This window comes from Staurois parvus, unplaced genomic scaffold (genome assembly GCF_062004578.1).
Source record: "Staurois parvus isolate SC_StPar_1 unplaced genomic scaffold, SC_StPar_1.0 ptg000394l, whole genome shotgun sequence".
In the NCBI taxonomy this organism is placed as follows: domain Eukaryota; kingdom Metazoa; phylum Chordata; class Amphibia; order Anura; family Ranidae; genus Staurois; species Staurois parvus.
Genome location: NW_028318190.1, coordinates 5,301,048 through 5,315,375, shown reverse-complemented (window position 1 = coordinate 5,315,375; position 14,328 = coordinate 5,301,048). Strand labels below are relative to the sequence as shown.

General features: G+C 40.5%; 1 protein-coding gene across 2 annotated transcripts in view; it reads right to left on the bottom strand.

Annotated features, from left to right (window-relative positions):
• The window catches only part of LOC149455434 (transcription elongation factor A protein 2-like), a 113,710-nt gene that overhangs the window by 62,007 nt on the left and 37,375 nt on the right, over positions 1 to 14,328 (bottom strand). For both annotated transcript variants that reach the window (XM_089686282.1, XM_089686283.1), the window contains exon 2: positions 1,584 to 1,646. In XM_089686282.1, the coding sequence (XP_089542408.1) occupies positions 1,584 to 1,646 (63 nt within the window). The remainder of the gene's footprint in view (positions 1 to 1,583; positions 1,647 to 14,328) is intronic.

The following is a 14,328-nucleotide window of genomic DNA, read 5'->3' as shown; positions in this document are numbered from 1 at the left end:
CCTATGAAAAAGGTACCAGGGGCATCTCATGGGGCCCCCTACTGACCCCGGGCCCTCGGGCAGTGCCCGAGTTTCCAAATGGTCAGTCCGCCCCTGAGTCTACCTAATCCAACTTCTTATAGTGAGACAACAATGTTGCACAGCTCCTGAATTCAGAACAGAGCTTCCACTCTATAGGCTGTGTCTATTTGCACTAAAGTGGGATAAAAATGTTGCAGGGGGCATGGCTATCAACATAGCCATTACTAATTTAATTGCCTTTAACTTATTGACATATAGGCCCTTTTGCTGTGAGCTGCAGTATCTGAAAAACAAATGATGGAATGTTTGTCTCTTCTTTTATGAGGTTTGTACATCACATAGCAACTTTTTTTGTACCTGTTTAGACTGTGATACAGAAGCCTTTGGTTTTACTTTAACCAATACCACATTAAGATTCTAGCAAATTGTTACTGATCTGAACATGCTTCTGAATTGGGAGCAGTGTTGCCAACTGTCTGAATTTTTACGGACAGCAAGTAAAAATCCGGCACTTTTTTCCTGCCTGTAAATGTCCATAACAGGAGAAAAGTGCCAGTGAAAAATGGCTGGAACGGCTTGGCTCGGAACTGCGCGTGTGCAGTTCTGGCATCCAAAGCCACCTGACGAGTTCGGAGAGTCTCCGAGACCATCCAAGTGTGTTTGGCGAACTTTGGCCAGCGGGGTGCGGGACTGGTGGAGGCTGTGTGCAAGTCACAATAAAGTGAACTGCAAGCGTGATTCCCAACACACTGCCAGACGCTATAAAACCCAGGCCAGGAGCCGAGTGGCCGGAGCAGAGTTGGACGGATGGAGCCTTGTGTTATACTGACTCTGACAATGAGTGTGTGACAGACACAGCATGTTTCTGGCATGTGTGCTGGGTCATCATTTAGAACTAACATTAAGTTACCGAAAAGTGCATTGAGGATTATTATACTGAAGGTGGGCTGTCCATATCAGTTTATAAGATCTCCGCCATAGAAACAAAGGTGAATTAACTTCAGTACTAAGCTGTTAAAATCTCCCAATCTAGAACATGTAAAATAGTTGTGCAGGAAGGTTTATCATGAAGTAGATAAGTCCTGTATGACCCTATTCTGCTTTTTGTTTTTAATTTGACAGGCAGTGCCTTTGTGTGACCAAGTCTGTACTTGTTGGACTACTACTTTTATGTCACTGGAGCTTCATACTATATGCCTGTGGCCCACCCATGCTGGCTTGAAGATGGAAAATGACAGCTTCCATCACAGCCTTCTTCAACTTACAAACTATTTACTACTGTACATGCAAGAAGTAAAACTGAATATATTCCCAGGCTTTCTTAGAAGTGTGGGAGTTAAAATATGCATTTGTGAGTTAAAGGATATCCATTTCAATCACATGATATGAAGATTGGAAATTTGTGATAATATCTGCACCCTTAGGCAAGACATTCCCTCATCCAGTTGAGATGAGATAGTTCTAATTCTATGGTCATTATTATATGTAGATATACATATTGTGTCAGTGAATTTCAGTCTGGCAGGTTGGCAACACTGATTGGGAGCAGGAGCCACTCTTACCCGAAGGAGGGGGACTGTCACAGGAAATCTCTGCAGTTCCTTTAGGAGATCCAGAATTCGATCCTAAAGAATAAGTAGTAAGAAATATGTGTAATGTGGAAAGTACAAAAACAATAAAAGCATAAAGATATACAAAGTTGCTGAGTCAGTCAATCTGCAGTATCTCTACAAGTGGTTAAATTAAAACCTAGAATAGAGATACAGAGGCTGCCCTAATCATTGACCTATAAATGACATTATCGTAAATACAGTCCCAGTTGCATGGTTGACTTTGAGTCAGAGACCTGACATAAAGATTAGAAATTCACATGAAATTTAGAACAGACTTCTTCCAGGTCAGTGCAGGCAACTAGCATATGTTGAAGAAGGGGTCAACACAGGTAGCCTCTCTGTACAGGTTACCTTTAATTTCAGGTAGAACACATCTAGAATCCAATTAATGATTATACCTGTATAACTTAGAAATAGAAGTAATTTTAGAAAACAAGTTTAACAACTGTCCAATTACATTGTATATAAATAAGAAAAATATGAAATCAAAACTCCAGCTTGATTTTGTTTTTGGATAGGAAGGAGAAAGGTAGAAATCTCTATTGAGCTGATAGAACTTTCTTTGTCTTGACTGCGAACACTCTGGGGTTGATTTAGTAAAACTGGAGAGTGAAAAATCTGGTGCAGCTCTGCATAGAAACCAATCAGCTTCCAAGTTTAGTTGTCAATGCTTAACCCCTTCATGCCTAAGGGTAAAACAAATCTAAATGCCTAAGCACAATTTTGCAACGTTGACATGTGTTAGTAAAATCGTACATATCATCACAACTACTTTGCACATCCAGGTGAATTATACCTTGTTCTTTTCAGGACAAATTGGGCTTTCATTTGGTGGTAAATGGAAATAGATATCTCCTGATTTATTTTATTATCAAAGGAAAACTGGCCCAAAATAGTAAAAAAAAAGTTTTCTTTTATTTTGCTGTATGTTTCTTGTTACTACCATAACCTACCACCAAAGAACAATCAAAAATAAAATCTTGACAATCGCAGCTATACCATATTTGTGTATGTTATTTGTTGTTTGTACCCATAGTACAGCCCAGAAACAATAGTGCACATTTTGTTTTTGTCTTTTTTTTACCTAAAACACATTGACACTGACACTGACACTAACTGACACTGGTACCAATTTTTTTTAAAAATCCTGACCTTTGACCCTGATTTTTTTACCTTGATCTTTGACCCTGACAAGGGGGCTGGGCTGTACAGTGACTAATCACTATAATAGCCAATCAGAGGCTATCACAGTGATCAAGTGACCCGGAATCGGGAGTCCCGGGTCCCGATCGTTAGAACGGGACCCAATGCTCTCAGTGACACCGCGGTCCTTGTGCTGGGAACATGCTGTACGGCGCATTCTCAGCAAAAAGACAGGTATGCAAATATGCGGCCCCACGGAAAAAAGCCCAGTTCTGTGAGGCTGCATATTTGTGTTATGTCGGTATCAACGGGTTAACTGAACAAGCTGAAGTAAAAAGCTGATTGGCTACCATATACAACTTCACCAGATTTTGTTTTAGCAAGTCCTCTGTGTTGTAAAACTATGTTTGGTTCATTAGTTTATTCATTTATTTTTTTATTACAGGTACTTATATAGTGCTGTCAATTTATGCAGCGATTTACACATACCTTAGATTGTACGCCCCTTGAGGGTTAGGGACTGATATGAATGTACAATATATATGTAAAGCACTGCGTAAATTGATGGCGCTATATATGTACCTGAAATAAATAAATAAATATACAGGGTCGGACTGACGACTCATGGGGCCCCCGGGCAATAGGAAATCATGGGGCCCCTGTGTTCTCACCCACACTTAAACCACACCCAAAAAAACCTATGAAAGGTACCAGGGGCATCTCATGGGGCCCCCCATACTGACCCCGGGCCACTTGGGCAGTGCCCGAGTGGCTAAATGGTCAGTCTGCCCCTGCACATATATTCTTCATTAGTTTCCTCCCAATACCCCCTGCTCTCTACTTCACTTGTCACCTCCTCCTATGCCTACCTCCAGGATTTCTCCCGAGCCTCTCCCATCCTGTGGAATTCCCTACCCCAATCTGTCTGACTGTCTCCTACTCTGTCCACTTTTAGGCAATCCCTGAAAACTTTTATCTTCAGAGAAACCTATCCTGCCTCCACCTAACAACTGTACATGTATTTTCTCCATCAGCTCATCCCCCACAGTTATTACCTTTTGTATCACTTGACCCTCCAGTTTTAGATTGTAAGCTCTAACAAGCAAGGCCCTGATGCCTCCTGTATTGAATTGTATTGTAACTGTACTGTTTGCCCTCATGTTGTAAAGCAAACTGGCGCTATATAAATCCTGTTTATTATTATTATTAATAATAATAGTTGTCATCATTGCTAAAGTTAATATAAACACTAGCAATTAAATTATTTTATTTGCTCCCCTTTGGACTGTTTAATATACAATTTACATTGTTTTGGTATATCTGTTCAATATGTGCAATAAATACCTGTTGATCCTGACAAAAATCCAGTGCTGTCCTGTGCACTCTGTACTTATGCAGTATTATTATACCTGGCCAATTCTCCTCTGTGAACATCTCTCCCTTTTTTATGGAGATTAGGAGAGGGAGAGGTGTTCTGTCATCCTAACCCATTTCCTGTCCTAGGATTACAACACTGCTATACCATAAATACAGCACAGTAGGGTACTTCAGGGTTAGGCAACCCTGAAGAGGTGAACAGGGGCGGAATGACAACTCATGGGGCCCCCGGGCAATAGGGGATCATGGGGCCCCTGTGTCCTTGCCCAAACTCAAAAAAGCCTATGAAAAAGGTACCAGGGGCATCTCATGGGGCCCCCTACTGACTCTGGGCCCTTGGCAGTGCCCGAGTTTCCAAATGGTCAGTCCGCCCCTGGAGGTGAACAACTTTGAAGAAATCATGGATCACCTGGGTGCATTTCACTTGTTTTTTTTTTTAAGGAGATAACCTAGCAAGGCCCCTTTACTACTTTGGAAGATTTTAAGAGTGCAGAATTCAGTGGTCAGTAGAAAGTAATGCAGCGTTCAGAGGCCGGTAGTATGTAAAGCAGAGTGTAGAGGTAGGAGTAAATAATACTGCATGTGGAGATCAATAGTGTGTAATACAAAGTGTTCAGGTTGTAAGTAAGGTTGCAAGGTTTTGTGGTAACAGGGGTCAGGGTTAACTCAAGCAGAGTTCAGAGGTCAATAGTATGTCATGCAGAGGCAGGGCTCAGGAGTATGTAGCGCAGAGTTCAGAGATCAGTAGTAAGTAACGCAGAGCACCAGGGTTAGTAGTAATTAACACAGAGTGCAGGGGTCACTAGTATGTAATACAGAGTGCAGGGGTCACCAGTATGTAATATAGAGTGCAGGGGTCACCAGTATGTAATATAGAGTGCAGGGGTCAGTAGTAAGTAACTCAGACTTCAGAGGTCAGTAATAAGTAACGTAGAGTACAGGAGTCAATATTAAGCAATTCAGAAGTCAAAACGACAACCAAGCCTTATATAATGAATGAATCTTGTATGGCAATTGTCACTTTTGAATTGACGAGGGTGCGTGTCCCTGCTTCTCTTTATCAGTGCCATGTAAATGTACCATGAATAATTTATCAACACTAAGCACATTTATACACTTACTGTATATTCTAATTGGGATCTTATAAACACAAATATGCATCACTCTAATTAATATTATTATACTAGCAAAAACATCTTCCAAACCATGAGATAGCCCATACCAATATTTTTCTGAGACTAACAACATATCCAAAAATTCACTATTCACAAACAAAAGGCACGAAGTGAAGCCTTCATTTAACCCTTACGTTACACGTGAATTTAAAGGGTAACTCCACTTTCGTGGAAAAAAATCATAATATAGTGCACACAATTGCGACTCAAGATCATCTAGACCGGAATGTTTTTTTCTCAACAAAAGTGGAGTTACTCTTTAAATGAAAAATCCACTTGGCTTCAAGTTTAAGAAGATTACTGTTCAAGTCTTCCTTCCTTGGACCCAAATTAACTTGTTCAAAGATCCAAAACTGTAATTGTTCAGTTCCCCCTCCATGTCTCTCCAGGACACGTCTAGCAAATGGTCTGTCCCTTTTCTAGGCAATATCATTGATATGCTCCAATACTCTTCATCTAAATTAACGGATTGTCTGACTACATACAATAGTGGGCAGGGACATTTCATGAGATACACGACTCCCTCCGTGCTACAATTATAGAAGGCTACAATTTTAAAGATCTCTCCATTTTTTTTTGGTTTTCAAATTCCTTGACAGTAGGGGCAAAGGCACAAGCTTTAAAACTGCCCCTCAGTCTATCTGGTAGCCAAGTAGGAGTCTTGTGCGCTCTTGGAATATTAACCAGATCGCTATGTACTAGCATGTCCCTAAGATTTCTACCTCTGCTATATGTAATCAGAGGGTCTCTGGGGAGAACTTCAGACAAGTCTTTATCTTCAAGTAGAACATTCCAATACATTTTGATAATACTGAAGATCTGGCCAGATTGGTTGGAATATGTCCCTATATTTTGCATTCCCGCTAGGTTATCTATCTTCATCCTTTTTTGACCAAGCAGGGATTGTCTCAGAACTACATTAACTTTCTCACACGATTTTCTGAAATCACAAATAGGATACCCCCGTCTTTTAAATCTTTCTACCAATTTAATGCTCTCAACTTGAAAGGCTCCATCAATTGAGAAATTTCTCTTTGCTCTCATGACTTGCCCCATAGGAATCCCTCTTTCAAAGACAGTGCATGTTGTCAACCAGTGGAGTAGATTGTTGGTAGATGTGGGTTTGCGTTAGACTAGGGGTCTGCAACCTTTAAGACATAAAGAGCCACTTGGACCCGTTTCCGAAGGGGAAAAAAAGACTGGGAGCCGCAAAACCATTTAAAACAAATCCGACACTGCATATATTGCAAAAAGCGCTCTGGTCATGAAGGGGGTTTAAGGGCCCAGTAAGCAAAGGGTTAATCAGGGCCACAGTGTATCATCATAATCACAATCATAGCCTTAGGTCAGTGGTGGGCAACCTTTTTTTTCAACTGAGCCAAATCTCGCCAAAACCACGATTGAAATTTATTTTGAGAGACACATTTTTAAAACTGAAAATACATCCCCCATATAGTAATTCATCCCCCATAGTAATTCATCCCCCATATAGTAATTCATCCCCCATAGTAATTCATCCCCCATATAGTAATTCATCCCCCATATAGTAATTCATCCCCCACATAGTAATTCATCCCTCATAGTAATTCATCCCCCATATAGTAATTCATCCCCCATATAGTAATTCATCCCCCATATAGTAATTCATCCTCCATAGTAATTCATCCCCCATATAGTAATTCATCCCCCCTATGGTAATTCATCCCCCATATAGTAATTCATCCCCCATAGTAATTCATCCCCCACATAGTAATTCATCCCCCATAGTAATTCATCCCCCATATAGTAATTCATCCCCCATAGAGTAATTCATCCCCCCTATAGTAATTCATCTCCCCTATAGTAATTCATTCCCCATATTGTGTCAATTCACTTACCTTTGCTCCGCGCGTTCCTCTCGCCGTGTTCCCGCGCCGTTCTGGTCTTCAGGGCAGACTATGAGAGGAGAGAAGTTCGTCACGCTGCCCCGCCTACATCCTGACAGCCAATGTTTGGAGGAGGGAGGGGAGCGGGCGCCCGGCACACAGAAGAGCCGCATTAAAGAGTGTAAATAGCCGCGGCTTGCCGACCACTGCAGCTACGGCAACCCTATTGCCTGTCACCTGGTGGGCAGTGTGCTCCGGAGCCGCAGCAAAGTAGAAAAAGAGCCGCATGCGGCTCTGGAGCCACGGTTTGCTGACTCCCGCGTTAGACCGTTGTATTAATATTACAGACCTTTGCTCTTGTGATTTTAAGATCTAAAAAGTTAATGCTATCATACTGGCTCTTGTTAGCAAAATAAATACCAATATCATTCTCATTCAGATGGGTCACAAATTCACTGAATTCACATTCAATTCAATGTCTCCTTCTGGCCCTGGCAGAAGATGAAAATATCATCAATGAAGCATGCCCATATTAAAATATACAAAGTAAATTATTCTAAATCTTCTGAAAATACAATGGTACGCTCCCACCACCCAAGGAACAGATTTGCATATGTCGGTGCACAGGACGAACCCATTGCAGTTCCCCTGCACTGCCTATAGATCTTTCCATCAAATAGGAAAAGTTGTGCTCTAATATAAACTGTAATAGTTGAAGGACAAATGTTATATGTTTTTGAAAAATTGTGGATCCCGCTCTCAAGAAGAATTTACAGGTTTTGAGACCCAAGTCATGCTTTTTTTTACTATAAGGGGCCTCTACATCCAGGATGGCTAGCCAAACATCATAGTTTATCGTAATATCCATACGTTTGTTCACAAAATTGTGCGTGTGTTCAATATATGATGACAAGCTATAAACATATGGACACATAATCTATGTATTTGCTGGCCCTGTCCTAAGGTTCTGATTATCCGATATTATGGGACGACCTGGAGGTTTTTTTTGGTGCTTATGCACTTTAGGCAAGGCATAGATGGTTGAAATCGTTGGATGATCATTAATAATAAATATGAATATAATAATATTCATCCTTTGAGAGCACCCCTTCTTCTACCCCCCTACTCCAAACTCTTTCAGATATTTATAAGTGGGGTCCTTTTTAAGTATCTCATAGTTGTTTTATCTTTACCCTATGAGCAGGGGAGGACTGACAACTCATGGGGCCCCCGGGCAATAGGGAATCATAGGGACCCTGTGTCCTTGCCCAAACTCAAAAAAGCCTATGAAAAAATTACCAGGGGCATCTCATGGGGCCCCCTACTGACCCCGGGCCCTCGGGCAGTGCCGAGTTTCCAAATGGTCAAATGGTCAGTCCGCCCCTGCCTATGAGTACACACTTACAGAGTTACAGCTAAAACATGCCTTTTTTTTATAACGTTTGAACAAAAGCTAATTTTTATTCAGTCTGCCTTTTGGTGCGTAGAGACACACCCTTGTCTAGTCAAAAGTAGTTCAGAAGTCATTAGTAAGCACTAATTCCTTACTCTCTCTGTTTAAAATTTCACCAAACAAACCTCAGAGGCAGCAGCCCCCCATAGAATGAGTGATGTCCTCCTAGGTCTCCAATTGGCTGTGTCATGTGACACTTCAGAGCTGAGGAGGAGCCTAGGACTTCCCTTAGCTCTGCATTCACATTATATACAAGAAATCTGAAGCACTCTAAATATTTCCCAACATGTAACCCCTAATCTCCGAACATTGACATAGCTACAGTCATGGCCGAAATTGTTGGCACCCTTGATATTTCTCCAGGAAATCATGTATTTCTCACGAAACGTATTGCATTAACACATGTTTTGCTATACACATGTTTATTCCCTTTGTGTGTATTGGGACAAAACAAAAAAAGGGAGGAAAGAAAGCAAATTCGACATAATGTCACACAAACCTCCAAAAATGGGCTGGACAAAAGTATTGGCACCCTTTCACAACTGCGGATAAATAAGAATGTTACAAGCATGTGATGCTCCTGTAAACTCACCTGGGGCAAGTAACAGGTGTGGGCAATATAGAAATCACACCTGAAAGCAGATAAAAAGGAGAGACGTTCACTTAACCTTTGCATTGTGTGTCTGTCTGTGCCACACTAAGCATGGACAACAGAAAGAGGAGACGAGAACTGTCTGAGGACCTGAGAACCAAAATTGTGGCAAAATATCAACAATCTCAAGGTTACAAGTCCATCTCCAGAGAACTAGATTTGCCTTTGTCCACAGTGCGCAACATTATCAAGAAGTTTGCAACCCATGGCACTGTAGCTAATCTCCCTGGTCGTGGACGGATGAGGAAAATTGATGAAAGATTGCAACGCAGAATAGTCCGGATGGTGGATAAGCAGCCCCAAACATGTTCCAAAGACATTCAAGCTGTCCTGCAGGCTCAGGGAGCATCAGTGTCAGCGCGAACTATCCGTCGACATTTAAATGAAATGAAACGCTATGGCAGGAGACCCAGGAGGACCCCACTGCTGACACAGAGACATAAAAAAGCAAGACTACAGTTTGCCAAAATGTACTTGAGTAAGCCAAAAGCCTTCTGGGAAAACGTCTTGTGGACAGATGAGACCAAGATAGAGCTTTTCGGTAAAGCACATCATTCTACTGTTTACCGAAAACGGAATGAGGCCTACAAAGAACAAAACACAGTACCTACGGTAAAATATGGTGGAGGTTCAATGATGTTTTGGGGTTGTTTTGCTGCCTCTGGCACTGGGTGCCTTGACTGTGTGCAAGGCATCATGAAATCTGAGGATTACCAAAGGATTTTGGGTCGCACTGTAGGGCCCAGTGTCAGAAAGCTGGGTTTGCGTCCAAGATCCTGGGTCTTCCAGCAGGACAATGACCCCAAACATACGTCAAAAAGCACTCAGAAATGGATGGCAAAGAAGCGCTGGAGAGTTCTGAAGTGGCCAGCAATGAGCCCAGATCTAAATCCCATTGAACACCTGTGGAGAGATCTTAAAATTGCTGTTGGGAAAAGGTGTCCTTCCAATAAGAGAGACCTGGAGCTGTTTGCAAAGGAAGAGTGGTCCAAAATTCCGGGTGAGAGGTGTCAGAAGCTTATTGATGGTTATAGGAAGCGACTGATTTCAGTTATGTTTTCCAAAGGGTGTGCAACCAAATATTAAGTTAAGGGTGCCAATACTTTTGTCCAGCCCATTTTTGGGGTTTTGTGTGACATTATGTCATATTTGCTTTTCTGCCTCTGTTTTATATTTGTTCCAATACATACAAAGGGAATAAACATGTGTATAGCAAAACATGTGTTAATGCAATACCTTTTTTGTGTGAAATACTTGATTTTCAGGAAAAATATCAAGGGTGCCAACAATTTCGGCCATGACTGTATTTGTTTAAATAAACAACTAAAAATGATATCAAATTTATTGTCTGCAATGATCTATCCCAATCCATTCCCCTTCAGGAACAATATATAAATTGTGTGCTCTGTAAAGTCTATAAAACAATCTGTGATATCTTCTTGTCTCCACCATACTGTATATTTTTTAAAGTTCTCCCCACAAATGGTTGGGCTTCTCAAAACCGAAAATCACTCACCCGTTTTGGTACCTCCCTATTACACAAAGGTTACTCAGCTTTATAGGCTTCTCTTCTGATAATCATCCACGTTTTCTACTTTTATCCTCCTTTCCACAACAGAAAGGTGTTAGTATTCCAACAATCTCTAATTCTTTTCTCCCTCTTATAAATTTACATATGGTCTTATAAATGGTTCTATGGTGAAGAATACAAATAATACAAAAATATGTAATCCATTTCTAAAACATATATAAAACAATAAGGATTATATCAAGTGCTAACAGCACTAAATTGTTTTGTTCATAAAAACAGCCACACATACACTCCACTTGGCGCATTTGGATATAAAAATGACGATTTTAAAAGCTTTATAAACAAAGCGACTTGATTGAGGACATTAGGATGTGCATGTACAATCTGATAATCCTCAGGCACCAACATTTCATTGGAGTTCAAAGCTCATGTTTATATGAATAGAGATGGGTGGAGACGTTAATGAGCAGTACTTAAATGAGATCATTACCCTGAAAAAACAGGCACAGTGAGTGTTACATCATGTCTATGGGTGGCTTAAACCAGTATAAATGTGAAACCAGTGTTGTGTTACATAGCTAAAGTAAAACCTACTAAGCCTTGCTTCCATACCAGGATGGGTAATCAGATAAATGATCAAAGACTAAGTGTAACTTTAATTTACTAAACAGATGCAAAGCTAGAATCAATAAAGCAAAACAGGGTCAGCATGGCAAAGTGCATGCATTCACTGCAGAATAATGGACAACAGATTAATAAAGTTACACAAACATGGACTCTGTACAACATTGTCAACTTTTTTCAAAGGAGCCAGGTGGAAAATGTTCAGCCAAACAGTGTTTGCATTCAATCAAATGCAAGTACTGTTTGGGTATTCTGACAGTCAGCATCGCCAGCTGTCAGAATACACATGACCAAAGCAAGAGTTTCATCCATCTATCCATGCATAGAGGAATCTATTATATGGGCTGAACAGAAAAATACTTTTCGTGTTTCGCCAGCTTTCTTGTTTCCACTGAGCACCAATACATTGTCAGTGTTAGTGTAAGTGATATTATTTATGGTTTCATTATTCTATCTACAACTCACTGATCACTCTTGAGACCTGAAAATTGTTCCAAATTCTTTCAAGTGGTCCTCGAGCATAAAAAAGCTGACAAAGGCTTCTTTATAGCAACAGAAAGTCAAGCTGAGAATCACAACTACTTGCAACTGTCCAAATAAACAGCAGCCCTCGCATCCAGGGTAGTGCTAGTAACCCAAGTGAAGAGCTTCAGGCATTGAAGGCCTGAGCACAAAGAACTGCAGTACTCTCGTAGCAATTGGGGAGGTGCTCCCCACGGTATCTGGATCTTTTGGAGAAAATGCATGCTGTTAGGCTCAGGCCCAGCTGCTTACATGCCAGCTCTTAGAGTGGAGGGCCTCCTAGCTAGCTAAAGATCACTTGCCCAGCTAACTCTTCCTCATCAAGCTTGGCCTCCCTGAGCTGCTGATGGGGGGAAATTGAGAATCATATCTTCCTGCATCTGAGTTCAGACAAGTGTAAACACTATTCAAATTGATCTTGCGCAAAGTGTACAATGGGTCTCCCAAAGTTATGTCTCTAGGAACAACCTTAGGGGCTAAGTCTCAGTTTCACTCTGACATATTTCTGTCTTGAGGTGCATCAGTGGATGGTGGTTTAGAGAGCTCCAAAGAGGAAGCATGAACTTGATCTGGGTGACCATTGGGCTGTGTAATATTGTTAGGATACAAAGCTTCATCGGGGAGTCATGGACATAATGGTGAAAGTACAGGAGGCGGCCTCCATTAATCCTTGTGACGTGTTTGCTCACTAACTTAGACAGGTTCTTCAAAAAAAACCTTATGGGCCACTCTATGGGATTCTAAGGGTTTGATGAGTTTTCATGGTAGATATTTAGTTTTTTCTTGGGTTCCTTCTCTCTGAATATAATAGACTGGTGTACTTGAAAAATACTATTGTATTAAAACTTCTTCCATGGTGTTTGCAGTTTTCCTTGCCGGAGTGCTCTTTATATCGGACTAGGACTTTGTCCCTAGATTGAAGTGAATCTTAAGGTCTCCTAATGCTGCTGCTTGACTATACACTGCTTCTAAGTGGTTAACTATCCTGTCAAGAGAATTCTGGTTCAGGATTAATCTTCTTACTTACCACTCCAATGTGTAAAAGGCCAGTTCTGCCTGCTGAACAGGTGAGATTCTTTATGATTGGATCACACAACGCAATCTATGAGCCCTTTCACCCATATCCCGACCTTGCCCTGTGTACTTGGGTAATTGTTGTGGTAGGAATCCTGCCAAGAATAAGTACTGTAGGTTATTATTTCAAGAGTGGTAGGCTGTCTGCCTCCCTCTGGAGTACTACTCACCATTCCCACCACCAGTGTCTGACACAGGTGACCCTGTTCGTGATGCTAAGAGTAACAGGATTGGTATTCAGTAGAGATGAGCGAATCGAACTTGGCGAAGTGGAATTTGTTTCGAATATTAGGAAAAATTCGATTCGCACCGAATCCGAATTTTAGCAAACTTCGGATGCACGAATCGAATTTTCCCCGATCAGCCGGCAAAAAGTGTCACTGCAGAGAGCTCCGCTATTTCTGACAGTTCTCTGACAGTTCTGACAGTTCATTTACAGCGGTTGAAACATTGTATCTATTTGTTTCCATTTAGGATACAGATGTTTTTATTCGGAAACAAATAGATACAATGTTTCAACCGCTGTAAATGTGAAGGAACTGTCAGAGAACTGTCAGAAATAGTGGAGCTCTCTGCAGATACACTTTTTGCTGTACTGGAATTCTTCTTCTTTTCATTCTTCTTCTTCTTTTCATTCTTCTTCTTCTTCTTTTCATTCTTCTTCTTCTTTTCATTCTTCTTCTTCTTTTCATTCTTCTTCTTTTCATTCTTCTTCTTCTTTTCATTCTTCTTTTCATTCTTCTTCTTCTTCTTTTCATTCTTCTTCTTCTTCTTTTCATTCTTCTTCTTCTTCTTTTCATTCTTCTTTTCATTCTTCTCATTCTTCTTTTCATTCTTCTTCTTCTTCTTTTCATTCTTCTTCTTCTTCTTTTCATTCTTCTTCTTCTTCTTTTCATTCTTCTTTTCATTCTTCTTCTTTTCATTCTTCTTCTTTTCATTCTTCTTTTCATTCTTCTTCTTCTTCTTTTCATTCTTCTTCTTCTTCTTTTCATTCTTCTTTTCATTCTTCTCATTCTTCTTTTCATTCTTCTTTTCATTCTTCTTCTTTTCATTCTTCTTCTTCTTCTTTTCATTCTTCTTCTTCTTCTTTTCATTCTTCTTTTCATTATTCTTTTCATTCTTCTTCTTCTTCTTTTCATTCTTCTTCTTCTTTTCATTCTTCTTTTCATTCTTCTTCTTTTCATTCTTCTTCTTCTTCTTTTCATTCTTCTTCTTCTTCTTTTCATTCTTCTTTTCATTCTTCTCATTCTTCTTTTCATTCTTCTTCTCATTCTTCTT